The 27,236-nt window shown below is 42.0% G+C and overlaps 1 protein-coding gene across 1 annotated transcript in view; it reads right to left on the bottom strand.

Moving 5' to 3' along the window:
* Nucleotides 1-27,236, bottom strand: part of DOCK3 (dedicator of cytokinesis 3) — a 179,625-nt gene that overhangs the window by 45,364 nt on the left and 107,025 nt on the right. The window contains exons 15-27 of the mRNA XM_041462709.1: nt 27,039-27,056; nt 21,318-21,442; nt 17,102-17,264; nt 16,532-16,638; nt 15,670-15,841; nt 15,096-15,193; nt 12,684-12,767; nt 12,242-12,342; nt 11,076-11,157; nt 6,881-7,051; nt 2,790-2,982; nt 1,722-1,849; nt 628-774 (exon numbers count right to left, since the gene is read on the bottom strand). Of these exons, the coding sequence (XP_041318643.1) occupies nt 628-774; nt 1,722-1,849; nt 2,790-2,982; nt 6,881-7,051; nt 11,076-11,157; nt 12,242-12,342; nt 12,684-12,767; nt 15,096-15,193; nt 15,670-15,841; nt 16,532-16,638; nt 17,102-17,264; nt 21,318-21,442; nt 27,039-27,056 (1,589 nt within the window). The remainder of the gene's footprint in view (nt 1-627; nt 775-1,721; nt 1,850-2,789; nt 2,983-6,880; nt 7,052-11,075; nt 11,158-12,241; nt 12,343-12,683; nt 12,768-15,095; nt 15,194-15,669; nt 15,842-16,531; nt 16,639-17,101; nt 17,265-21,317; nt 21,443-27,038; nt 27,057-27,236) is intronic.

The following is a 27,236-nucleotide window of genomic DNA, read 5'->3' as shown; positions in this document are numbered from 1 at the left end:
ATAGAAAAGGACAGAAATCCAGGAAAGAAAAAGGCTGAATAGCAAAATTCTATTCTTTTTCTTCTCTTCCACTGCATGTCAAAGAAAAATTTCTTCCCTGTGGCTAAGGCTGGCAGCCTGGGTAAATGGCAGCTTCTCCCAGCCAGCTCAACAGCTCATTTGACTTAGCATCTCTTAATTTCTTTTGAAAAAGTATGTTGTGTTTCATTTACATGAAATAATCAGTGACCCTGGACAGAAGCTCTCCAGGGTGTTAAGAGCACTGCCATATTCTCAGTTTTGGGCATCACAGCCTGATACTCATTATAGCCTTTGGAGATATCACCTTAGGGGTGAAGCCCCAGACAGTTCCCTAGTACCTCAAGTCTTAAGCAATAACTCTCAATCACAGCTGCAAAGACAAACAAGAAAATAATCTGGAAATCCACTAAAGCTTCCTGAGCTCCACTGCTTCCTGCAGCCCTCACTAGTGCAGGGAGGAAGGAATGGGTTTGTGGCTTATTAAGGGAAAGAGACAAAGCTCTGGGCATTCATGCAGCAGAAATGATGATGAGGTGCCAGTGGTGGTGAGGGACTGAACCAGAGGTTAGAGAAGCAGGAAATAGAAACTGATTGTTAGTTACTAACAGTGATTTCTGCTGTGCACTGCGGGCAGCGCTGCCCTCTTACCGCCTCCTGAGACTGCGATTTACTCATGATTGTGAGCAGAGTTTGTAACAGCACGTCCAGGAGGCTCTCCACCATCATCTCAACCTCCTCCACGACATCTCCCTCCTACAGCAAGTGGTGAGCAAACAGACAGTTAGGAACTGGAGAGATGGAACTGGTAAAGACAGCTCTGCTGAGTGAGCCATACCAGGCTCCCTGGGACGGAGAGCTCTGTAACAGGCTCACAGAAGTACAATCAAAGTCCTCACTGGTACCAGATGCTGTTGTTCTGTCAGTGTATGTGTGTTACCTGGACAGTCTCTGGAAACATTCAGGGTGACAGCCATAAAGGTTAGTCTACAATCAAAGGTCTAGAACACAATAGAAGCAGATTATGTTCAGGAACCTTTACTCCATGGCAGTATTATTTTAGCTTATTTCCATGATGCCTTTCACCTCATTCCTTTCACACAGAACCATGACTTGTAATTGGAAATACACATTGGTATGAATTATATTTAGCAATGAGCTTCCTACTTTAGTCAGGTGGGGAAACTTCACCACCCCCTCTTTGTGAGCATTGCTTTACATGATCTAGTTACCATTTGAGATCAGAGTATTATGACCGTCAAAGCTGGGTGTTGAAACTGAGCAGCAATTTCCAGAAGTAAGTGGGAATTCATTGATTGGATAATTTTAGAGTATTCTTTTAATGTGAACCACACAGTGCTAGTTACTGTCTCTTGCAGAACTACGAGTCCTTGAGACGTGTAGAACTTTTAAACTCCACTGACATCCAAGTTCTGGACTTGCATGAAGAAAATTAAACAGTGTCAAAGCTGGTGAGGGTGTATGTGATTCCCCCCTCCTAACAGCAAGCACACTGTGTAATCAGGATGCTCTGAGTCACACACAGAGCCAGACCTTCATTTCAGATGCTCTCCTGCTGACAGCACAATCTTGTTTTCAAAAGGTTCTTTGAAAAACCTGTATTAACCTATAAAAATGTCTCACTCTTCATTTTACTAAATCAGAAGTGCAAATAAAAAATTGAAATCACGTAGCAGATTTACCAAAGAACTGGTCTTGATTATGGAGAAGATACTACTGAGGATCCCAGAGCAGATAAGCAGCTCCTTCTGCTGTCGTAGGTGAAGGTGAATGTGGTGAAGGACTACAGGCAGCAGGATGCGCCGGGACTCTGAATGAAGGAAAATCGTTACAAATGTAAGGAAAGAAAATATTTACAAACAATTACAATGGATAGTCTCAACAAAATTCTGTGGTGTTATCGTTCTCACTTTGTACTGAGTACAATAATTTAAGTGCACTAACTTGAGGTCCTCACTACAGGAAAGAGAAACCCACTGGAGCTTTCTATCTTCCACTTGACCTTCATAATTTCTTTCATTCAGACCTTTATGTATGAAATACACTCATAATCTTCAGCTATTTTCCACTGAGTTCTTAAAGATTTTTTAAAATTCTGTTTTAAAGTATATATAAGCAACAATATAAGTATATTTAAGTAAAATTTTAAGAATTAAAGTTACTAAGTGTTGAGCTAAAGAAATACTAAAGTTACAACATAAAGATTGAAGATACTTTAAAGGAATGTGGTGGGTTTCTCACATGACTTCCACCCTGCTTCCCAGGCATAAGTTGGCTGGAAAGGAGATTTTCTTCCTGTCCATGGTAAGAGCAATGCAAAACGTAAAGTGAGATTTGGCAGTCGAAATAACTAACTAATTTTTTAATGTATGTTAATCAACCTTTAGTAACTACAATTTATCTATGATGGATTTATAAACATTTCCTACCATAGCGAAACTTGTAAAGTATTTGTATTGAACAGAGTTAACAGAATTACTGAATGTTCTGAGTTGGGACAAATAGGGATCATGGAATCCAATTCTGAAGTGAAAGCCTCTGGGAGAAGAGGGATCAAACCCACACTGTTGCCTTTATTACCACCCTGCTCCAACCAACCGAGCGAATGAATACATTTATTAATGCCGCTGCCAAGAGAAGTAGTTACCAACATTACTGGCATTCAGCAGGAATTATTCACAACAGAGCCACTGCAAAAGCCCCCGAGGTGCTGCTGCCTCAGCGAGCAGCAGGCCTGAGCCCCGGCGCACCTGAGAAGGAGAAGAGGCGGCTGTCGACCGTGCGGGCGATGGACTGGAGCTTCACCACGTCCATGGACTGGCCGATGTGCACCGTGCTGGGCATGCTGCCCAGCGTGCCCCGCACGAACTCCGCCACCTCCTGCACCGTGAACATCTGCAGCAGCTCGTCAAAGATGGCGGGGAACGAGTTCAGCAGGGCCGCCTGCGGGGACAGGAGGCAGCTCAGCACCTGCAGCTCCCGACCTGCAGCTCAGTGCAGCGAGGTGGGAACAACAGGAACACTGAACGAAGGGTCTGCACAAAGCTACCACAGACTGTGCTATGGCTGGTGGTCATGGTTTGTGGTACCTGGAGCTCAGAGTGAACAAGTCACATGTAGCATAGAAAAATCAAGTGCTGCTGCAATAGTGAATCTTAGGATAAGTAGAGTACATAGATATAGCTTCAAAAAGCTGTATTTTAGGAGACAGCTTATAAAACAGAAGAAAAATTGAGACATCAGACAAGATAGTCCATCTTTGTTGATTTACTTTTTTCAGTTAATACAACACTTGCTTCTGATTAGAGAGTTCTATACCAATTGTTTGTACTAAACAACTACCTAAGTCAAAACTCTTCAGAAAATATTCTGAAGTGAAGAACCTGCTGACAGACCCTTAACCAGCTCTGCCATGTGACATTCCAGGATTTCTGCAGCAGGGGTGGGGTGTGAGTCCATGTGAAAGAGGCATCACATCATGCGAGTGTGCATGTGATTCTTGCAGTAACAGACATTTCCAGTAAGCTGGAGCTAGCCTTGAAAGTTCTTCTTCAAGTGCAGAAATGGTTCAGCACAACAGCAACAAAAATCCCTTCATGTCTTATTTCCTATTCTTCAATTCATTTTTTCACACGAGTAGAAAATTCCATGCACCACCCTATGCTCAAGTTCTGCATACTTGGTGTCCTATCAAACAACTGCCACCACCTCTAATGTTTTAAAATTCTTCCCTTCCTCCACATCCTACCCAAGCTTCACACCTGCTTCCTCATTGCAACTATTTTAATTCCTAGATGGTTGCTTTCTTGAGCCAGCCTCACCTCCACTCTTCCCTTGCTGCCATTCCCACCTCCCTTCCCCGAAGCTCACCACACAAACCCCTCAGTGATTTCCTGCACAATTTACCAGACTTCACTGCAGATCTCTGTTCAGCTTTGTCCTTCCAGAGTCTCACCACTATCAGTATTTCCTTTTCCTCAGAGATTTTTTATGTTTTCTCATTGCATAAACATTTCTTTATCTCTTCCGTACTGACATGACTCTCCTAATCCATATAATCCCAGCCTCCTTCTTTGCCAAGTCTTTTTCCTTCAACAGTGAAATCTATTTAATAGTATTTGAGCAAAATCAAGTTATTTTTACAACTAACATGGTAGAACTCATTAAATTATTCTGAATATAAATTTACCTCCTTCTTCCACTTCTTCTCTCTCAAAATCTTACTTTGTCACAATCAACTCAGATTACACAAACCCCCACAAGGCCTCCTGGGTGTTGTCACCTATTTGTTCCTGCATACCTACAATGTACTGACAAATAAGTATAAATTGTTTCACTAGCTCCTGGTACTCTTGGAAGGCAGTAACAGCCACAAATCCAGTCACTGTCTTTATCTTTGGGATAATACAAGTGAAATTACAATATTGGCCCAACAAATCCTAACATGAGTTTTCCTAAACTTTCTGCTACTTTTAAAGCAGAAGGATTTCTGTAAAACCCCTAGCAATCCCAAGGTAGGCATTGGATTTCTTCAGGAAGATTGGGAGCTGTCCTGAGGTGACATCATTTCAACAGTTCCTTGAAGGGCCCCATTATTGCTCAACACCCTAAAATATGCTGGAACATTACTCATGTCAAACTAATTGCCTGGGAGGAAGGAAGTCAGTTTTACTCTCATTGCTGGAAAAAACTGAGATACTGAGATCTGTCAAATATCCTTGAGAAGAGGACAAGTGTGAGGGAAATGATGTTTGCCAGGGCCTCGAGCATTTCTGTGGGTATTTAGCTATTGTCCAGATTCCCAGAACTAATAATCAAATAAGAAAACACTTGGCTCCCCTGAACACATTGACTAAGATAATCTTGTGTACACCCTCAGTACTGTCTTTTTGGTGTGTGGATGCCATAAACCAGTCCATGAATAACTGAAATATTCCTCATCTCCAAGTTTTAAAGTACTGGCCACTCAAACATCAAACTCTAGTTTATATGCAGGAAAAGAGTGTTTGGGGTAGGGAAAGGAGATTAACTGGGAACATCCACAATGAAACACTTGAGCAGTCCTGGGGATCATTACTTACAGGATTAAATGTCGGCCTTGTTGTGCCCCCACATTTTTGTGGGGCACCTGTCCCGGCTCCGCTCGCCTGCCCTCCAGGCTGGGGGGCCTACGGGGCAATGGGATCAGGGGGCAACACAGTGGCAAGGGGGAAACAAAAAGTAAACTTTTCAAAGATTCAACAAGGACAGGCTTTACAAATTACAAAAGTCCAAAGTAAGAAATACCATAGTGAGAGAAAGGAGGAAAAAAAATTAAGAGGAGAAACAAAGAAAAAAAAGGAAAATCCCCCATCCTCAAAGTGACTCTCCCTCTCTATTTGGGACCAACACAACTGGAAAACATTCAGCAGATACTGTTTCCATTCACCATCACTTTGTCTGCAAAATTCTGTGCACTGATTTCTCTTGTTCCTGGCTCATCTTATTATACCCACTAATGGGTGATTAAATAAAACATTAGAGCAGCTGTTCTCAAATCTTTCAGAGCAGCTCCTTAAGAAAGGAATCACTCCACTGGCAGCTTCCTGAACCAGAAGAGTCACTGCTTGGCTGCAATGTTCACAGCAGCTGCTTCTTTTGCAAAATACGGCAGGTGTTCCAAACATCTGTAATTCTGCATTAGTGATTACAAACCACCTTCATGTTTACCAGGGAGTTCTGGGTGCTCCATTCTGACATTCTCTGAGCAGAGGCATCAAACAGCATATTTGACATTTAAAATTTAAATGCAGCAATATGTAATGCAGTACAGAGGTGTTTGAAATTGAACCCAAAACTCAGCAGCATCCTTACTTACTTTGAGTATTGTCTTCAGCCCACATGGAATCTTCATGAAGTCCCCTGGGCCATATTTAATGATGCGTTAAATATGAGTATGGGCATCACAACATGTTTGTGGTCAGGCTGCACATGATTCTGACTGCAATTTTAGCACATACTGGAATTGTTTACCTGAGTGCAAATACATCAGTTGAACTTCTCACTGTGATGCTGCTGTGACTGTAAGTATTGATTTGAAGTACTATAATGAAGGATTTAGGAATTCTTGAGGCCAACTGTTGCATACAAGTAGAGATATTATAAAAGAAAGGCCTTATAAAATCAGGCCTTGCTCTGCTAAATTACCAGCTGGCCTGTTATTTCTTCTAAGTGCAGCTAGCTAACTTCCCATGTGAAAAATCATAAGAATCAAAGCAGTTAACATAACAAGTTATTCTGGTAAGAAAACCATTTGCACCTGTTCTAAACAAGAAATCTGTCTCATAAGAATCAGTGAAGAATATATGTAAACTAACCATATATAGAGAGATTTGACAGACATACACCCTAGCCATTTACCCACCAGTAAACTGAGTGTCAGTGTATTGCTGACCAGTTAGGTTTAACACAGTGTCTTCTGGTATTTCCTATAAATATGAACTATGTGAATAAAGGATGGGCTTTTCCTGCATGAAGAAGCTGAGTCCCATTTGCTTTGTTGCAACAGCCAACCATAAGACATAGGAATGAGGGAGACTTGAAAATGCAGTTTACTTTTGTGAATAGCAAAAATGGCATTCTCATGTGAGAAGTCCTTTCCTCCTAGAGTGCCCCAGTCCAGCTCACCTGTGCAGAGTTACTGTCTAATGCCATTAATGGGTGTCTTGTTTTGCAGCATCACCAGCTTTTTAGGGGGGAAAACTCCACTGACCTGCATTTCACCCCCATGTGCCCACACCTCCTACCCGTACAGGAACAGCTGCCTTGTGGTTTGCCCGTGGGAGTGTAGGAAATAGCAAACCTGTGTGAAGATGAGAGTCTCAGAGCTCCTGCTGTCCAAGCTGAGCACAAATCTGATGGACTGGAAAAGCTCCTGGATGCTGGAGCGGAACTGCTCCTCCTCCATTCCACAAGTAGCTCTGGAGTAAAGGATCCGAGATTGGACAATGAACTTGAAAAGATATTCCAAGGCCTTAAGGAGCAGGAGAGGAAGGAGATCAAGACAGAGAAAAAGAGAGAAAGAAAAATAAAGGAGCTTTAAAGAGAACCAGGAAAGACTCTACATGCATAACAACTAAATTCTTGAGCTTTAGAAAGGAGAATGAAAAACAGGCTTTATAAGTTATACAATTCAGTTGAGGAAGAGCTACTCTTAGGCAAGTACCATTCACAACCAATAATCTTTGTTACTTGCATGGCCCACTAACAGGAAAAGTATGCATTTACATCAAGGAGACAAATCTGAGTTACATCATGTGAGGAAAATTTTGGTCAAGGTATGAAACTTCTGGTTTTCTCATGACTTGGCACAATGAAGTGTCTGAAGAAGCTGTTCTGTTTTCTTTCAAAATTTTGTAAATGGTATTATTTACAACTGCATTGATTTGGCAGCAGTGACCATGAAGAAAACACATTGTTCTGAGCAGGTGTAACAAGTCACTGTCCTACTAACAGTTCTGAGACACCAGCCCAGCAAGGTGACACTTCACACACCTCCTTGATTCTGGCTGTGCACAACTGGCGATGCCAGAATGTACCAAATATCAGGGACATCACTCCTTCTGTTAGTGCTTAACAGGATTCACCAGCAAAGCAGGATTGAGGGAAGACAATTCATGTTTTGATGATATCCTCAAAACCCAGCATGGGAAAACAACAGGCTGGAGATTCAGCAATCATAGGCTGTACAGAAACCTTAGTAATATTTCAGTGTATTCCATGGAAAGTACTCTTGTCTTACTTCAGTGCTGGGAAACTGGAAGTTAATTCAAATATAAATTTTGCTCCCAAGAGACATTTTTGCACCCGTAAGAGTCCCTCACTGAACCACCACACAATATGCACAAGTATGCAGGGCTGCATTGTAAGCTTTAGAATGCCACAGCTTTAAGGATACAGAACAGGAATGTGAAATTCCTCATAAAGCCATCATGGACTTCAAAATGCCATTGACTCTTACAGCCTCTCCCCCTCCCCCAGAAATTATGGCAACGTTGGTAGTTAGCAGTTATTATTTATACTTCTGTACTAAACCATCTCCCAGTGAAGCTTCCTTACACCAAAGAACTTCATCAGGAAATATCAGCTGTGTTCCTGGCTCCTTTCCACACAAAGGCCACTTGGTTCCCAGTCAGCTCTCCGAGGCTGACACCCCTGTGCCAACACCAAACCCAGCACATGCAGTGCTCGTAGGAGCTGCTTTAGGCCATCAGTACACACAACCATCCTTCTCATCTGAAGGCTCATAACTTCAATGTGAGGATTAGGTTTTGCAGTGAATCAGAGCATTTGTGTGTGAACCTCCATAATTCCCCGTGGAAAGTGAGATAGCAGGGCTCAGAGCACTGCACTTCCTTAGCACAGGCAATGAGCCCACACAGGCACTGAACCAAAGAGTTCCCAGTGTTTGCACACGTGGATGGGATGCTAAAAACACAAACCAAGTATTGGTAGCACAAGTCAGCACCAGGACTAATTCTTGCTACCTACAACATCAAAAATATGATGTGAATTTGTGACTAAAGACATACAAGTGCACTGAGATAACATCCCAGCCTTCAGTGATGTTTGGCATGATATAAAAGATCAGTGTCAAATTGAAGTAGGTCCCTTACAAATACAGTCTGTGTGCATGTTCATGTGACAAGTGAGCACCTCTGCCCTGTGACCAGCAGGGAAGACTCAGGGAAAACCTCCTGAGGGACAATAAGCCCTTGCTGTTGGTTCCCTAATGTAGGCAAAACCCACTTATAGTTCTGCTGGAAGATAACTGAAGCTGGAAGGGCATTTCCTTGACACAGTTCCTTAGTTCTTAATTTCCTCAGGGACAGCAAAACTGGCTGTGGAGCCATTCATGGACACTTGTTTACAGAAATCCCCTGGGAGGCACAGGCTGCTCTTCCTGGATGGAGCTTTTGTGGAGTTTTGTATAGGGCACAATAAAGGAGCATGATGCTGTGTTCTAGGCAGAAATGTCCTTTCAGTTACAGCTTCTCCAAGTTGCACAGGACGTTTTGAGAATTAAGAGCAGTCTTGAGGGAGGTAAGACATTTCAGAAGTCCTCTGCAACTCTCTTTGCTAATGCCAGGGTTGGAAATCAGAATCCTATGAGACATCTGCATGTCCATCATGAATGTACATGAGCAGCCAGGAGTCGTAAGAGTGCAGAGTATTTCAGCACCAGCTTTAGGGCACTACATTGAACAGGTAATTCAGGGAAAAAGGGACACAGAGCTATCCTGTTTTCTCAGTCAAAGAAGTTCTAATGCAAGAAGTGTGGTGAACACATCAAAGTCCACAGAAATCCCCAACAGCAGAATCTGGTACTAGTAATGACACATTAGCAATGATAATATCTTTGGTACAAACTTGCTCCAAATGCCTGAAATAAAATCTGGAAACAAAGAAGGAAATCAATCACTTTGCTGCAATGGGAGAAGATAAGACCTGAATTTGGGCCTCCAAGAGATACCTGCAAAGGCAACTGTCTGAATAAGATGTGACAGCAGCGTGGGTGGCAGAGGATGTGCTGTCAGGTCTGCACAAACTCTGCTGGTAATGTTAATTCCTGTGCTTGAAAAGGCTTGGGCTGTCAGGTCTGCAAACTGACCTCCCTCACAGAGGGAACAGCCACGTTCCAGGCCAGCACGTGAGAGCCTGAGTAAGCAAAGGGCTGCCTTGGAGGCCAAGACACAAGGTACCATATTCACAAACTGACTTCCCTAACCCCAGGTGCTGAAAGACATTCCTGCATTCTTGTCATTACTATTTCCAAACAGGACTGCTATGAGGTTCAACAAATGCAGATCACATAGGGACAATATCCTCCATCTCTATTTGCTGCACTGCATAAAACACTAATGAGTGCTTTGAGAGGCAAGAAAACCTCCTCGAAGTCATTCCAGCTGGAGATCTTTTCATCTCATAACTTTAATAGCTTTTTTCTCAATTAAAAAAAAAAAAAAGGAAGATAATGATGAAAAAAAAAAAAAAGAATGAGAAAATTGCTAATTCCTTGAAAAAGCATCTTTGCCCTATTTTTACCATTCCATACGAATCTGTGGTTGAAAATTCCAAAGAAGGTGTTCCTAAGCATGTCAATATCTACAAAGCCAAAGCAAGCACAGGTGTAATGCCCTTATCTGAATAGGATCCTAGCAGGGCATCTGGAAAGTGAGAGGATGACACTGGCAGTGTCCTTCACCTGGAAGAGGTTACACCTCTTTGAACTGACAAGTGACAAAATCCAACTGCTTCCAGTTCTGCAGGTGCCCAGACTCAGGTGTTAGGACACCAGTCCCTTGGAGGCAGAAGGTGCAGGTGGGCATTCACTCAAAAAACCCCATCTTCCTGCAAATGTTGGCATCTTGTATTTATGCACTTGACACACTGACTTCCAGGCTTACTATTACACATGATAAAAATGAATACTTTCTTTATTCTCTGATTTCTCTGTAATACCACCAAAACATTCCTGGTGATTCTCACAGCTGTGCCTCCCTGACACATCATGCTCCCATCACAGAACCATAGGTCAGCTCCTGTGCTACTTCTGAGGGTTTCCACCCAGTTAAAGACTCATTTATCTGCTGCTTAAAATACTCCAGGACTTCAACCCACGTTACAATGGAGCTGTGTCACAGCCAGAAATGAAGAGCAAAACTTTGATCCACAGCACCCATGCCTGATACACTCAAAACTACTGCTGCTTGGAGGACAAGGTGTGGCCCACATCAATATTCATGCACTGGTCATGGATCTAAGTCACACTTAAGTTCTCCACATGGTTGCAGAAGGGTTTTAGGGGACTTAATTGTTTCAATTTCTTCAGCACAAGAATGAATCTCCCCCAAAAACTAAAACTGTGGCTATATATAAAAAAACCCGATTAAACAATTATAGGAAACCAGTGCACACTACCCTTGATTCCATTTCCAGCCTTCCCAGCCCTTCTGTGGTCCCAGAGGAACAGCCACCAGTGCCCAATGGACACCTACCCTCATTGCCTCCTGGATGTGGTCCTGGCGCACGAGCTCGGCCGAGCGGTCCATGTACCACTTCAGACAGCGGATCAGCTCCCTGAGGGAACAGTGAGCACAGCCTTCAGCGCCACTTCTGACACTCAAACATCCTGGTTTTGGGAGACATCTCTAAACCAGTCTCATTTCACTTTATTGCAGTGGTCAGTTACAGCTGTCCTCAATACTGAATTTACATAGTATTTACATTTAAATTTCAAAACCAGAAAATTATTTCTTCTCTGTAATTGACTTGGACCATGAGGAACACTAAGAGCACATAAAAAAGATGTTATTAGAAAGATAGCTTTGATAAAGGCATGGTTCTAAGACCAAAATATACATTTATTTTATAAGAAATCCCAGCTCTCATCTTAGTAAGAAGCTTTTAGAAACTGAGATCACAAAGAAAATACCTGCATCTATTTTGCTAAGTACACGAGACCATCTGGACTAACTTACAAAGCTGTATTAAACCCATGTTTTATTTCAGACAACAGATTACCAAAAAACATTTGTTTTGTCTGAAAGAGGTGCTAATGAACACAAAGCAGAACACCTTTTTACCCTCCGAACACAACTATGCCTTCCACTGCTGTATATTATCTATAGGTTTCTACCTGCCATTGACAGAGTATTTTTTATATTTAATTACACAAAAATGTGAATTGCTTAAAAGAATCAATAGAAATTATTAGCTGTTTTTATAGTTTATTGTGGCCAAAGATAGAATATACTCAAAACCAAAAACCTAAAGGGTAACTTACTGCTTTCAAAAGGTCTGTCTCATTCTCTTATGCAAAATTCTTTTGAATACCAGAAAATAAGGCAGAATCATCAAAGTGACAGTGAAATTTAAATTTCTGATCTACTGAAATTAAATTGTAGCCAAATAGAACATCTTATGTGAATATCTGTGTACTTTGGAAGTTACAATTAGTTCTCTAAGCTTTCACACGAGTCATGTATCCCAACATCTTTGACCTGAGGATTGCTTTTCCCTACAGCTGTGCTGGAAAACTTCCAGGTGAGTAGCTCTACTTTTGGGGACACTGCTGCCAGGAAGGTTGTGATCCTGATGGTGCCACCATTCCCAAAGATGGCTTGGTGACGCCACCTCTCAAAGGGAGGAACACAAGACCTACTTGTAAGCCAGAGCTCCTGCAAAGTGCTTCTGAATGTAGGTGTCCATCACGGGGCGGAAGTGGAAGTACTTGCTGTCACGGAGCAGGTTGATGATGAACACCTGGGGACACGGAGAAGGGAACCCAGCTCAAGGAACTGACATCGCTGCCAAGTGTCCACAAACAAGTGACCCACGGTAAGGAGCATTCAAATACATGAGCTGCTTTAAACAGTCACTGTTGTGTTATCAGGTATTCCTGGTGGCTTCTCCCACATGGCAGTAAATACTGCTGCCCCTGCATGTGCTGAGGTCAGCCTGCCCTCCTCACCCAAGATCATTACAGAAAGCATGGCTGGGTCAGCTGAGTATTTCATATTAGACAGAAGAACAATACTAGTAACATGGTCATAAGAAACTCAAAACTCACTGAGCATGAGATAAATAAGAATCCAGCAGCTTACCAGAGACTGAAAGACCAACAGACCATACTTCTCTGTGTTGTCATCCAAAACTACAAACAATGTGTCCAGAATATCTTGTAGGAACTAAAATGACATGAACAAAGAATTTCAACTTAAATTGGATTCAAAAGGTTATTTCTCCCCTGCTTTAATTAGTTCATACATGTTAATATCATTGTGAAACACTTGGCAAGGATAAATCACTTCAGGTTCACCCATATGATGTGATAGATTTTAATTTGATTTTACAATGGAAAATTTTTCTCTTTATTCTACAAGGAATATTTTCAAACAAAAGTGACAGGAAACAACAAAAAAAGTACTATATACCTGATTTTTAATTTTGACTGAGTGTTCCTCTCACTTTAAGCTGACTGGAAGTGCTGCCTGACACCAGTGGCAAAAGAACTTGCTCTCATTCTCAAATCACTGGGGTCTCAGGTACTGTTCAGCATAAATCTGAGGCTGGGCAGTACATTAAGTTATGTTTAATATTGACATTTTTGTTAAATAACAGAAAGTAAAGCTTTTCTAACAAGCATTAACTGGGGTAAGTTACATGTTGCCAATTGCTTATTTCACCCTTAACTCCACAGCTTGTTGAACACTGACAATTCAGTGATTTTCTTTCTGAAAGCACAGTCTCCAAAAGAATGAGTGTGAAGGAGAGTGCTGGAGATCGTTAACTGCACATTCTCTCATGATTTTTTAATCTATTCTACTTAAATTTCTGATGTGGACAACAAGAAATAAATTATAACAATTTATGAAGTCTCTGAAATGATAAAATGTCTTTTTTTCTGAATTATTACATTCTGTTCTTCATATCCCAGTGCCAAATGACAGCTGATTTATGGGGAGAATCAATTACTTCTCCCCATGAAATAATTCAATCCATATCTTTCTTTTTCTTTCTCTATAAAAAACAGATACTTGTACTGCCCTACAAATTAAGTGTACAAAACATGACATTCTTGAAGAATCTAATATAAATGATATTTGTACTGCCCTGTTACTGTTACCAAGTTATCACGAAGAGTAACATTCCAGATATGGCAGCACTCTAATAAGTTACAGTGAAGTGGCTTTAATGATACACTACTTATTACATGATAGGATTTGTCTTCAGTTTCTTCTCCTTGGTTGTTTGTGTTAGAAATCAGTTTTTACTTCCAGGTTTATAGAAATAAATCCTAGAGAAAGTTCCCAGCACACCTAAGATTATCAGAGGCCTATCTGGAATGAACATAGTTTTGCTGAGACCACAAGTATTCAAGTGCAGTTGGAAATTCCTGGGCCCTAAAGAAGCTCAGGTCACACAAGCTTATCATGTAGAGCAACAGTGGCTACAAAACCTGGTGAAATGATGAGCTGGCAGACAGAAGACTGGTGCATTGCTGGCTGGATGCACCAGAGAGCCCCTGCCAGGGTCTGTGTCTGCAGCAGCAGCTGGGTGGGACTGCAGACTGGAACCACTGGTGCCGAGGACCCAGCACGTGTGGCTGAGAGACTAAGGATTGCCAAATGACAGCTGATTTATGGGGAGAATCAATTACTTCTCCCCATGAAATAATTCAATCCATATCTTTCTTTTTCTTTCTCTATAAAAAACAGATACTTGTACTGCCCTACAAATTAAGTGTACAAAACATGACATTCTTGAAGAATCCAATATAAATGAGATTTGTACTGCCCTGTTACTGTTACCAAGTTATCACGAAGAGTAACATTCCAGATATGGCAGCACTCTAATAAGTTACAGTGAAGTGGCTTTAATGATACACTACTTATTACATGATAGGATTTGTCTTCAGTTTCTTCTCCTTGGTTGTTTGTGTTAGAAATCAGTTTTTACTTCCAGGTTTATAGAAATAAATCCTAGAGAAAGTTCCCAGCACACCTAAGATTATCAGAGGCCTATCTGGAATGAACATAGTTTTGCTGAGACCACAAGTATTCAAGTGCAGTTGGAAATTCCTGGGCCCTAAAGAAGCTCAGGTCACACAAGCTTATCATGTAGAGCAACAGTGGCTACAAAACCTGGTGAAATGATGAGCTGGCAGACAGAAGACTGGTGCATTGCTGGCTGGATGCACCAGAGAGCCCCTGCCAGGGTCTGTGTCTGCAGCAGCAGCTGGGTGGGACTGCAGACTGGAACCACTGGTGCTGAGGACCCAGCACGTGTGGCTGAGAGAATCTGACTAAGGAGCTCTGGTTTGATCCCACTGCACTAATTCTCAAGGGTATCTTCCTGTCCAGTTTCATGTCATAATAAAATCCCAGTTCACACAGGGTGGAAGCTCACAGTGTGAATCAAAAAGCACATAAAGAGGGAGCCTTCAGAAGTGGCCTGCAGGTCTGAACTCACTGCCTATCACAGATACATCCAAGGGCTGTTATTTCATGTAGTACCTTAACAATCTCCTCGCCACTGACATGTCTCAGCCTTCCCAGAATATCCATCACTCGATCTGGATAAGCTTTCCATTTGAGCAGGGCAAGCAGATCCACTGCAGAGAGAGGGAGGAAGAGCTAGAACCACACACAGAGGGAAGAATGGCAACCCCAGACCCATCAGAGATTCATCACTTGCACTTCACCCCTTGATGCAGTCCACACTTCTTGGGAAATGACATATATATATATATAAAATGGAAAACAAGAAGTACAATATGGAGTGAGTCAACACTGCTGATGAAGAAAGGAATGGAGGAATGGTAAAGGGCTTTGAAAAGAGTAAAGGCTGCATTTTTCCCTGTGTGACTTGACACTGCACTGTGGACAATCCACTCCTGTCTGCTTGTGCCTTAGGGACGTTGCTTATCTACTTATTTACTTATTTACTTATTTAATCTTATTTACTTAGCCACTCTGCAAAAGCCAAGCAACACAAACTCTGGATTGTGTAGCAGTGCTAACAGTGAATTTTTTTCTCTCTTTCTTAATTCCTGCTGCCTTGGGCAGTTCTGAGGGATCAGCAACTCACCATTCTGGGTCAGTTTGGTAGAAGAGAGCTGTGTGGAGACTGAGAAGGTCTCTTTGGTGCTGCGCTGGAAGATGAGGCTGGAGGGGATGTTGGGGCAGCCGTTGTAATCCTCCTTGCAGCAGGGCAGCCCCAGGTAGAGCGCGTGGTTGTTGAACGTGCTGTTCTCATCACACTGCAAGGACAGCACAAGGGTGGAGTTGCACCTTGTCCATCTCATCCCACACACCCAGAGCCTGTCAGCAGTTCCACAACAGTGCCTGTGTTGGGGTTTTTGTGGGTGCACACCAACACTTCTAAGGAAAAGCTGTGCTCGGGGCCCTGCACACGCCCAGAAGAGACCCAGCTCTAGAGTGATCTCCCACCACTGCCTCCTTAGAACTCACCAGATCTTCCAGATGTGAACTTAGTGCTGCTGCCTGAAAACTGTACTGAACAAATAACTCAAGTGAATCAGTAGGAAGGAAAAACCCCAAAGCCCAAATCTCTTGCTGCAAGGCTGCCAAACTGTGGCACTGCAGCACGAGGCATTTGAATCCAGCACAATGTAATCTTGCTAAGGCACAGAGCAATGCCTTAGGCTGGTAGAAGTGCTGAATGCTCATGAACACCAGCGTGTTTGAAGTCACAATGGATGGGATTAATAGCAGATAAATCATTATCATCAGGATGGAAATGGTAAGCTGCACCTAGAATAGAAGGCTGTAGCTAAACCATGTGATTATGAGTGTATAAAATTTTGGAACTACTATTAACCTGTTCCTCACAAAATTCTAATAAGGGGGAGATAGGTAATGTAATGACCGTTACTCATTTAAGTAATGAAGTAGAGATGAGCAGTGAAAAGTCTGCAGAGAACTGGTACCTTATAAACATAAAGCTCATGGATATCATCTGACAAGGTCGTGCCATCATCTCTCATCAGTGGGGTGAACGCAAAACCAAAGAGCTTCTTTTCTCCCTTGTCTTTTGCTGCAGCAAGAGATAGAAAGAAGGAATTGTATTTGTGCATACCCTGTCAATATATACAAGATTACTCACCAACTTCTCCAAATGCCTAAAAGAAAACAAGCAGCTACATAACAAACAACTTTTTTAATCCCAATTTCTTTTTTCTAGTTCTATGTAAAGGACTGATAAGCTTCAAATCAAACACAGACATGCCAAATGTAGCAAAATCTCAACTGTTTATCCTGCAAAGAAAACATTCTACAGAAAAACACAACAAAAGAGCAGCAGGGACAAACACCTACAAAGTGCTTTGCCCTGCACTGATCATTCACCATGTTTTTAGTGCACTGTTTGATAAATTCAGCAAAAGGTGGCTTAGCAGTGCCCCTTCAGTGTATTTCAGGCTGGCCTCTCTCCTGCCTTCCCCCCAGCTCTCAGTGGCAGTGGAAGGAGCGCTGCGGGTTTCCCGGCCGGGGGCACTCACTGGAGCAGTGGCGGAACTCGAAGCGCAGGTGGGAGCCGCGGAAGCGGTCGATGGGGATGGGCAGTTTGATGATCTCGCCCCAGCGCGGGCTGTTGTTGTGGTACAGCACGAAGGAGTGGTAGGCGCTGCGGCTCGGCTCGCCCGAGCCCAGGCTGATGCAGTCCTGCCACCAAAGGAAACAGCCAGCGTTAAACACGTCACACCACCCGCGAGTCATTTCATCAGCCAGTGATAACCTTTATATAATTCATGGCTTTCTGTAGACATAAAAGAGTCAGAAGCAGAAATTCAGACACAAAATGAAATGTGAAGTTTTTTAGGAGATGTTGAAACTTTGTTTTGGGTCAAAGGGTGAACTAAGAGACCTGTGCTACTGGATAAATCTCAGTATCTTAAGTTATTATTTAAGCTAAGTTTTCCATCAAGTACTGACAAGATACAATAAATATCTAAGTCCAAATAAATAAAATGGAATAAAAAAATAGGACATAATAGGACAATCACTTGTAATATTAGCCTTCTGTGAAAAGATCTTAACCAGATTTCTGCTACAGTATCTCAGTTCAGAAGTGGTACCTGACCTTTCCAAGCTCTTTACAAATGTTTGTCTTTCAAAACTACAACTATCCAGCCTCACCAAGTATCCCAGAAACTTCTAATCAAGTTTCTTCCTCAGTGGTAAGCAAAGGATTTCTGTGTAATACTCATCACCGAAAAACATAATTGGATCTAAATTTCTGCCTTCAGATATAACAAACTCAGAGATCTTTCCCAATCTATGCCTTCACAAAAACACAGATGAAGAAAAACACAAACTGATATTGCTCAGAAAATAAAAAAATCTTAGAATACAAGTGAAGAAAATAGGATAAATATTGAAGTCCTGAAATAAGGACAGTAAAAGGTCCTTTGTGATGAAGACATGGAGCAGGAAGCTCATTTTTTTAATATATGAGCACTAACCTATGCTGTAGACCCAGCACTTACAAAGAGATGCAGGAGATACAACACCTCTCAAAACCAAGCAGAAAAAAAGGCAGCTTGGAGATCCTTCACTTTTAGCATGTCCTAGGATAATGAATCCAGGAAGAAACAAGCTAAGCAGACCAAGAATAACACATGTAATATAAATTCTGATGTAAAAACCCCCCATGGAACACTATAATGACAAGAACTGCTACTGGTCATTTCCCCAAGGCATCTATAAATTCTAACCCAAAAAAATACCAGAAATGTTCATTTTTTAAAATCTGTAACCATCTGACTGCCCAGTCAAGAACATCCCATTAACCAGACCCAGTTAGTTCAACCTCTGGCAATAATCTGCTGGCTTTGAGAAAGTTAAGAATTTGTGAAGGAGCCCAAAAGAGAAGAAATGCTCTCTGGAATTCTGGGATTCAATGCAAGGCCTGCCTACATTGACAGGGACCCAGTGCAAAGGCTGTGATCCAAACTGAGTGACTGAAGGATGAACTCAAACAACTCAGTCCTCTCAAATAATCCTCAGCAACCACACGGGATGAGCCCCACATTTCTTTAATACAGCAGCAAGAATTAAGTGTTGCAGATAACAACAGGTTAGTAGAGAGCAGTGCCAGCACTGCAACCCAGAACACCTCTAAGATCCCAGTTCTATTCTGTAGCAAGAGTAAATGGCTGGGCTTCAACACAGCAATTCCAAACCCTCATTGTGCATTAGGCTCTTAGAAGGAAACAAAACAGTATTTCTGTTTTCTCTACAAGGTACAGTCAAAACTCAAATTTTAATGTGAACTTTTTTTGTCCCATCAAGAAGCCACCTGCTCTGGCTGACAAACTGCCAGTCTTTGAATGCAGTTTCATGCTAAGAACTTCAAATAAATCAATAGTGTCTCCTTCTGGTTGTTAACTTAGTTCCCATGCAGTTACACTACAATCTATAGTCTGAGGAGGGCAGACTGGTAAATCTTTAATTCTAAATTGTGATCTGAAAAATACAAACATCAGACTAATCTCCAGACACCTGGTGACCCTGAGGCCCAAATATGCAGGGGAATTAGAGGGCAGAGGCAGAGAAGGGAGCTAAACTAGAAAAACAATCAGGAAATCTCTGCTGTTAAAGGTGTGCCTTGCAATTCATAGGCTATTCCTGCTACTGGAATAGAAAGAAGAAAGAAGTGAGAAATGTGTCAAAGGATTTTTTTTTTTTTTAATTTTTCAGACTATATTGAAAGATACTAACAATTGAGTAAGACCATTTTGAGAAGGAAATACTCATTTTCATTTTGAAAATGAAACTGCGTTCTGGAGGTAATTTCACTCCTTTCAATAGGACTATTTCTGGATCAAGATACACTCAGCAGCAATGAGGAACTGAGAAAATTCTCATTAATGCTGTGCATGGTTCTGCTAAAGGCTTCACAAAGGCACAATTCAGATTTGGGTTGTGCTGCTGGCTGGGACAAGTTTAAGGATTTAACTCTAACATCAGATGAAAACTCTGGCCACTTCCCCCATCCTGTGTAACTCTGCACACAGTGTCTCTGTTGGCAGCTCTGCTCCAGAAAAGCCATGGGGCAGGAATGGTGGAGGGTATTCCAGCCAGGAACAGCAACCAGGATTCCAGCCAGGAACAGCAGTGCTCCAGGGTCAATGAACTCTCAGTGCTCTGCCCACATTCACAGGCACCATGAAACACCAGGAACCAAAGACCTCCCAGACACAAACCAAGTGTCTTTGCTGCTTTGTCTGCAACCATACAGAGAGCAATACCATAAAAACTGGGACAGAGTTTCTTTTAAATATGTGGCCTAAATTTTAAAACCCCACAAAGGTCCTTCATATGTAAAGTCTCTCCCTTATGGCAAATACTAGAATGGTCTGGGTTGGAAAGGACTTTAAAGCTCATCTTGTTCCAAACCCCTGCCATGGGCAGGGACACCTTCCACCGGACCAGGTTGCCCAGAGTTCCATCCAACCTGGCCTTGAGCACTTCCAGGGATGGGGCAGCCACAGCTTCTCAGGAAATCTGTTCACCTGATTTTTTTCTGACTGGACTGACCATCCTTTCCAGTGTTTGTGCCATGCCTGTCCCACTCTCCCATGTGAAGCCTCAGTGTGCTTTCCAATAGCAATAACAGGCAAAGACAATTAAAAAACAACTTCATCTCTGTGAATTACCATTCCAACCAAAGTCACCGAAGTTAAGACTAATAATGACTAGAAATTATCTGGCTTTTGTATGTAATCATTAGGCACCATTATGTATCAGCATTTGAAGATGCTGATATTGCAGTGTGAGAGACTTCTCTTTGTCCTTGGCAGACTGAAATCAACTGATGATTAAAACTTTGCAACTCAGTTTGAAAAGCTTAGGCAGAAAAGGAATCTGATCTTCCTGCAGCAGCTCTGGGCACAAACGAGTTCCTTACAAGAAATACACTTTACATTTAATGAAACCACAAGCAGTTATAGTAATGAAAGTTCTCCTTTCAATTAAAACCAGAAGATTGTGGCAATGTATTTGGTACACACTTCTAGGTGTAGAGATTCTCCACAGTAATGGTTACAAAGCCCATTTTATTGAAGTGGAGGTAAAAGAAAAGGTAAGGGGAAGTTATTTCTGATAGTTGTTCATGCTGAAATACTTCCTGTTTACTTCTCTATGTTCACAACCTCCCACCCACCTGCTTCTCTTCAATAAAACTAAAAGAACAGAGGAGGTAAAACAGGAAACATAAGCAATCCCCATTCCCAGCTGGAATGGAGCCAACCCAGGGTGAAATTTTATTCAAAGTTATTTTCCAGAACTACATTCAGTACTGTAACCCAACAACTCAGATTTAGAAGTCTCCCTTGGAATCACATTTCATCGTGTTTGTGTGACACACATGATTTAATTTTAGATATGCCTATACTCCTTAGTTCTGATTACAGTTACTCTAAATTTTTTACTTTAGCCACTGACATCATATTTGGAAATCACACAGGCTATCCAGTTTATGAGTATTTTCTCCAAGTCTTCTATCCCCATATAAGGGAAGTGCTCCAAATCCTTACAGATTTATAACTCACCATAATACAGAGCTTACAAACTTCACAATTAAAAAAAAAAAAGAAAAAAAAAGAGAGAGAGAGCCAGTTTTATTTTAACTCTTCCCTTGCATCAGAGACTCTGAAACCAGAGGATGTGTCCCTGCAGGGAACACCTGAGGCTCCCAGGGAAAGGAGCACTTACCTTTAGGATTTCTCCATCAGCATAGAGCACGTACATGGTCACCTCGATGTTCTTCTGCACACTTTTGCCACCCCTTTCAAAGTCCCCCTTCTCCAGGGTCAGGTACAGGTCATTCCGGATGTCACCTGCAGGGACAGAGCGCAGCCACAGCCTGAAATCCACAGGGGACACCGGGCTGTGCCAGCTCCATTCTCACATCGTTCTCTGTGTTCTGACAGACGATGGCTGATGCCCAAATCATTCCAAGCAGCAAGTTAATTGTTAATAAGGATGAACAGTTTAATATCAGTGCATAAAGTCAGACCATTGTTAGTAATGCCTTTAATAATGGGAACTCAGGATCAATACTGGTTTTAATTATGTAAGTGGGGAAGGGAAAAAAACCTGTTACTGCTATACTGTGTCTTGTGAGCTGAGCTGGAAGTGTCAGGCTGAACCTGACAAAATAGCTTCAGACTTCCTATTTCCAATATATTTTACAAAAAATAAGTATTTTTGTGACAACCAGAATAATATTATGTTCAGTTAGCCTTTCAAGCATTTTCTATAATTTCATAATTCCCTTTTATCATAACAAAATAAAAGCAGCCTTTTTGGGAACCTGATCACAATTCAGTTCAGATGGATTATGAAGGAATTATAAACATAATTTTTTGCTAGATTTCTGGCTGGCCTTTGGTATCCATATGCATGGCTATATGAAAGCAGGCAGTATGGACACTTGCCAGCTTCTCACTACGTCATTTTCAGGAGCTTTCAGACCAAATTACTATATTCAGAAATAGAAATGCTTGTGTCTCAGCATCTTGTTATCCTGAATTTCACAGACTCTAGCTCACTTGGTTTGGTTTTATTTTAGAATCTGATTTGGGAAACTGCTTTCAAAACTAATGTGCTCCAATCTAAGGTCTACACCAGAAGGACAGCAGGTATTACCTATTTTTCTCTAAGATTTAGTTACTGTCACCATTTTATGATGTTTCACACTCAACATTTCTTTTTATCCACTTGCCAGAAAGACAAACATACTAAAAGGGCAATATATAAAAATACCAAAACCAACCAAACAAAAAAATTTAAACCCTTTCAAGGCAAGTATTTTGTTAATCAGCTCCAAGACACTAAATAACAAAGTAATGGAACAAAGCAGAGACTCCTTCAATGTCTGGCTTCTTCCACTTGGAGAAACTGATGCAGTTAAATCTCTGTATTAATCAGAAGCACAATGAAATGAGGCAGCATTTGCTTTCAGGCACTGAGGGACATCCTTTTGTGCCCCTCAAAGCAGTGCTTCAAATTCTTCCTGAAGTCTAAAACCCCACAGAACTTGTTCCTTAATCTACTGTAGGGACAAACAATAGGAGCTCTCAGTCCTGCCTTTGCTTTCAGTTTTATTTCTGGAGATAAGTACCAGTCTTTCAGCATGGAAAATCCAGCTCTGTGGCTGCCAGTCAGTGCTTCCTGCTGGGAGCTCTCTGTCAATGGCAATGTGTGTGCAGAACATGCTCCTTCCTGCAGAGCCTCCCTCTCCTGCAGGGTCAGTGCTGGGAACACCTCCCAGCCAGAGGCTGAGCTGCCAGGGGGCATCAACAGGGAAAAGATAACAGCAAGAGCCTGGTGAAAGACCTGGGATATTGGATCTGGTTTGGCTTATCAAAGCACAGCATCAAATGCAACAAGCCACAGGCAACAATAAAGAAAATTATCTTGGGGATCAAAATCAAGCTGAGATACCTCTATCCTGATTACAGGGATAGCAAGGAAATACAAAATTCATCACAAAATATGATTTAAGTTGGGCCTTTTGTTTTGAAAATCCTCCTGCTTAACAGACTCCATCCTTTTCTCTCAGTGGTTTGCTCTATTAGGAAAAAAGTTTCAATTTGTATGCTGTAAGTCTTAATAGAAATTAATTGTACTCATAATTAGCATTTTGGAGCTCCCTACTTATGACCTCTTTTCTGGAAGGCAGTCTGGCTACACAAAGTCCAATGTTAGACAGCAAACCATCTTCCAACCTAAATTAAAGGCAGCATTTGGTTATATATAGCATCTTATCTTCTACTAAGCTTAACAGGAGGGATATTACTCCACTAATTTAAAAAAATGCCTTTGGGGTGGGGTGTAGAGGGATCTTAAAACCAGTGGATTTGCATAAAAATTAAGGGAAAAGATGGGAAAATGTATTATAGTGAAATATAACAGTGTATCTTCTCTTGTAAAAATAGTCTGTTGGATCTTCAAAAAATAAAAAAAAGGTCACTACATACCGTAAAAATAGGAAGTAAATGCATCTAACAAAGACAAAAAGCATTTAACCATCAGGTAGGGTGATGATTTTGGTGGAAATCACCTTTCTACAAGGAGCAATCTCCTTTTCCTAACATATGAGTTGACCTGAGGCCTCACAAGTCCTTTGTTTTTCTCCATTTGCTCGTGGTTTTGAGAGATTTGAGCTCTGATACCTCAGTGGGTGGCACAGAACAAATGCCTGAGCACAGAGCAGTTTATTGCCATCTCTGCTCTGAGTGTGCAGGGCCACAGAGAAAGCTCAGCCGCGTGCGGGGCACGGGACAGCGGGCAGGGGACACCTGGCAGGGGACAGCACCACAGCGGCATCAGCAGGACCAGGAGGGGCCTGGGCAGCTCCAACCCCACTGGCAGCGACAGGGGCACACAGGGCTTGGCCAGGTGAATTATACGGGAAAGAGACAAACAGTGAACCTGTTTCAGATGTCAGACCGTTCATGCCCTGTGCTTGTGACAGCAAATCCTGCATTTTGGGGGACAACCAGGCTGGTACCTCAGCCTGGACCACAGAGGCCTCAGGCCTTCCCAAACAGCAGCACAGGGCAGAAAACCGGGTGAGCAGTGGCCTCCCACCATCAGAAGAGGAACAAATAAGTGCTACAAGGCCAGTGGGCCATGGGTATTTATAGAGCAAAGCCTGCTGATGCCATTTTAAGCTGAGGTCCCTGTGCTGGATGGCTGTCAAGGATGAACCGAAAACCTCAGAGAGAGTTTTCAGAATGGGATTTGCTTCAAAACCCATCTCTCTACAAATGTTTTCCAGTTAAAAACAAAAGTAAACTTCTTTTTAGCATAGTCCATATACTTTTTATACACATAGTTACTGACATTAATTATCAAATGCCTTGAAAGACAGTATTTTCCATGGTAATATGAAAAAATCATTTTCTGATTTTTTGGGGGCTCTTTCTTTATCAATTCCCTTCACCTTTATTGGGGTTTTGTTTGTCTGTTTTAACCTATTTACGAGGCCCAATGTCCACCATACAGTTGTTTAAATTATAAATCATAAATTATAGCTTGGGGGGCTCACTTGTATTGACCTGAAACCATTTTAATGGTAATGGGGGCAAAAAAAGTGGTGGAAAAGGCTACATGAGCCAAATATTGATTTTGCATTTGCAGTATAAAGGAACGTACTGGAAGACTTTCAAATAGTTATTTATCATTTTCAAGACTTAATAACCTGAAGCAGCCCAACAGCCACTCCTTGTCCACTCTCTAGCAGAAGAAATGGGAGTTTATCCTGACAGGGTGTGTAGGTTTTCCACTGGAAGACTGACCAGTTACTTGTACTGCAAAATAGTAACAATTTACTGGAACTGCCTGCATTCAATCCAACACTTTTTATTCAGGGATCCTAAAGATTTTGGACCCTAAGGACAGGAATGGTCCCTGTTTTGTGCAGAAGAATACTATATCCAAAAAGGGTACATAATTCACAGAAGGTTCTGCAGGAGAAAGAGACACAAATTTCTGGTCACTCAATTCTAACAACTTGTTTTTCTGAGCTTGTGACTTTGTGGACACGTAATATATCCCTGCCAGCTGGGGAAAAGTGGCAGCTCCCAGAAGCCTGTGTGTGTAGGTCTAGTTTCAACTAAGTACAATAGCTATTTATCCAGAGAATTTTGGATTTTTAAAGGTGAAAGTTAGGTCTTGAACAATTTAGGCAGCCAAGGGTGAAAAAAAATCAGAATATTAGTGTTTAGGTCTCTTTTTATGAAATTGCTGTGCTGGTCCTATTCACTTAGGGCCCCACACTGTGATGCACTGTCTGCTGGACTCTCTAACACCCCTGGGTTTGGCATCGCTTCAAAAATAGTGGCACTTCACAAAAGAGTGAATGGGCAAGAAAGTTATTCAGAGTATATTCCACAATGGCTTCTGAAGAAAACCCAAACCTGTGCTTTTATGTCCAGTCCATAAATGAACAACCAGAGCCATCAGCATCACCCCACTACCCTGAGCCAAGTTACAGCAGCTCAAACTGAGGACTTGGGCCAGCAAGGAAAGGCTTTGAAGCAAAGCAAAGTGTAGAGGATTTGTGTTCATGTGCAGTGTTATCTATCACATGTTCTGGCTCTATTTGTTTGAGCTCCCTGCAGGGGAACTGCTCTGCTTCCTGGCTGAGACTCTCACATTATCCTGCACATTCCCTCTCTGCATGGCTTTTCCCAGGAAGCTGCTGCTTTGGAGGTGGCCAGTGATGGGTCCCTGATCAAAAACAGCAAAACTCCACCCTCAGCTGGAGGTGCAGCTGCCTCCAGTGCAAGCACACAGCTGCCTGTGAAGGGCAGGGGCTGCAGCACAGCTGAGGTTGACAGGAGCAGCTTTGGGCTCATCACATCCCTCCTCCAAACCAACAAACTGGCCAAGGGTCAGTGGCAAGAGTCTCCAGCACCCCTGTCCTGCTTTCTGGCTGCCCCTCAGGACTTGTTCCTCCCACTGTGTGACTCTCCCTGGCTTTAACAGTGCCACCCCCTCTGCAGCCCCTCCATATTCCCAGCGCACTCCTGGCACAGTCCCACACTCTGGGGATCACATTCCACCCACTGCAGCAGCTCATTTCTCTGGCCCTTCACCAGCCAGGCAGCAGGGTTTTTTTAAGGCCTATATTCTTGAAACAGTTACAGCGAGCAACTATTAACATAATTGTGAGCAGTATTACAGCAACAAGGGGAAACAAAGCTTTTATCTGCTGCCTCTATGGCAAATTAAATTAGTTTTTTTTTTCTCTAAAGAGAACATTATGCAAGTTTAACTCTGTGTGCTTCTCCAGCTTTCACTGAGCAGAACACAATTGTTTCAAAGAAAAGGGACAAGCAATACTTATTAGGTTATTTGCTACCCATTGTTTGACTTCTATGTATAGAAAAGAATTTATACAATGCCCTTTTTAAATGCAGTTTTTCCCCTGGAATAGTTGCCTTTCAGTAGTAGGAAGTTGTTTTATAATGCTTTTTGTCTCTGCAAATTTTCCATTTCCACAAGTTTATTTATGACAATAATACTTTTTATTCTCTCTGCAGACACTTTTTGGTGATAATTATTACATAATTATGGCTTTTGGTCCTGTTAACACTCTTGCCATGAACATTCTGAGAATGGCTGATGGATTTTACCATGTCCTTTCCTCAATGCATTTTTGCCATGACTTTGTGCTCACTGACTGAACAGATGCTGAGATGCTTCTCACCTGCTTCTTCCTGATTCACCTGTCACAGTTACTAAATTTGCCCAAAACCCTGTGGTATGAAGAGAGACAAAGTCTCCACCTCCCTGTTACCAAGGTTGCCCTGTGATGTTATGATTCGCTGTCTTTATCAATCCCAACATTCCATGGAAGATATGAAAATGGAAAAAAAAGCAAGCAAAAAGCAGACATTACACAGAAAAGCAGAAACTTACACCCAACAATCTTCATCTCTGCATCAGAAACAAAGGGGAGAGAATAAAGGGAAAGGAACAGGAGAGAAGCCAGGAAATTAAGACAAGGAGAGAGAAAAAAGAGAAAGAAACATCACTCACAAGTCGGAGATGAAGCATGCACTTTTCATCAGAGGATCAAAGGAAAAGACAGAATACTTATCAGCACATGGGCAAGGG

The sequence above is a fragment of the Pyrgilauda ruficollis genome, unplaced genomic scaffold, assembly GCF_017590135.1.
Source record: "Pyrgilauda ruficollis isolate IOZ18807 unplaced genomic scaffold, ASM1759013v1 scaffold10, whole genome shotgun sequence".
Lineage (NCBI taxonomy): Eukaryota > Metazoa > Chordata > Aves > Passeriformes > Passeridae > Pyrgilauda > Pyrgilauda ruficollis.
The sequence above is the reverse complement of the archived record's forward strand: the minus strand, read 5'-3'. Positions and strand labels throughout refer to the sequence as shown.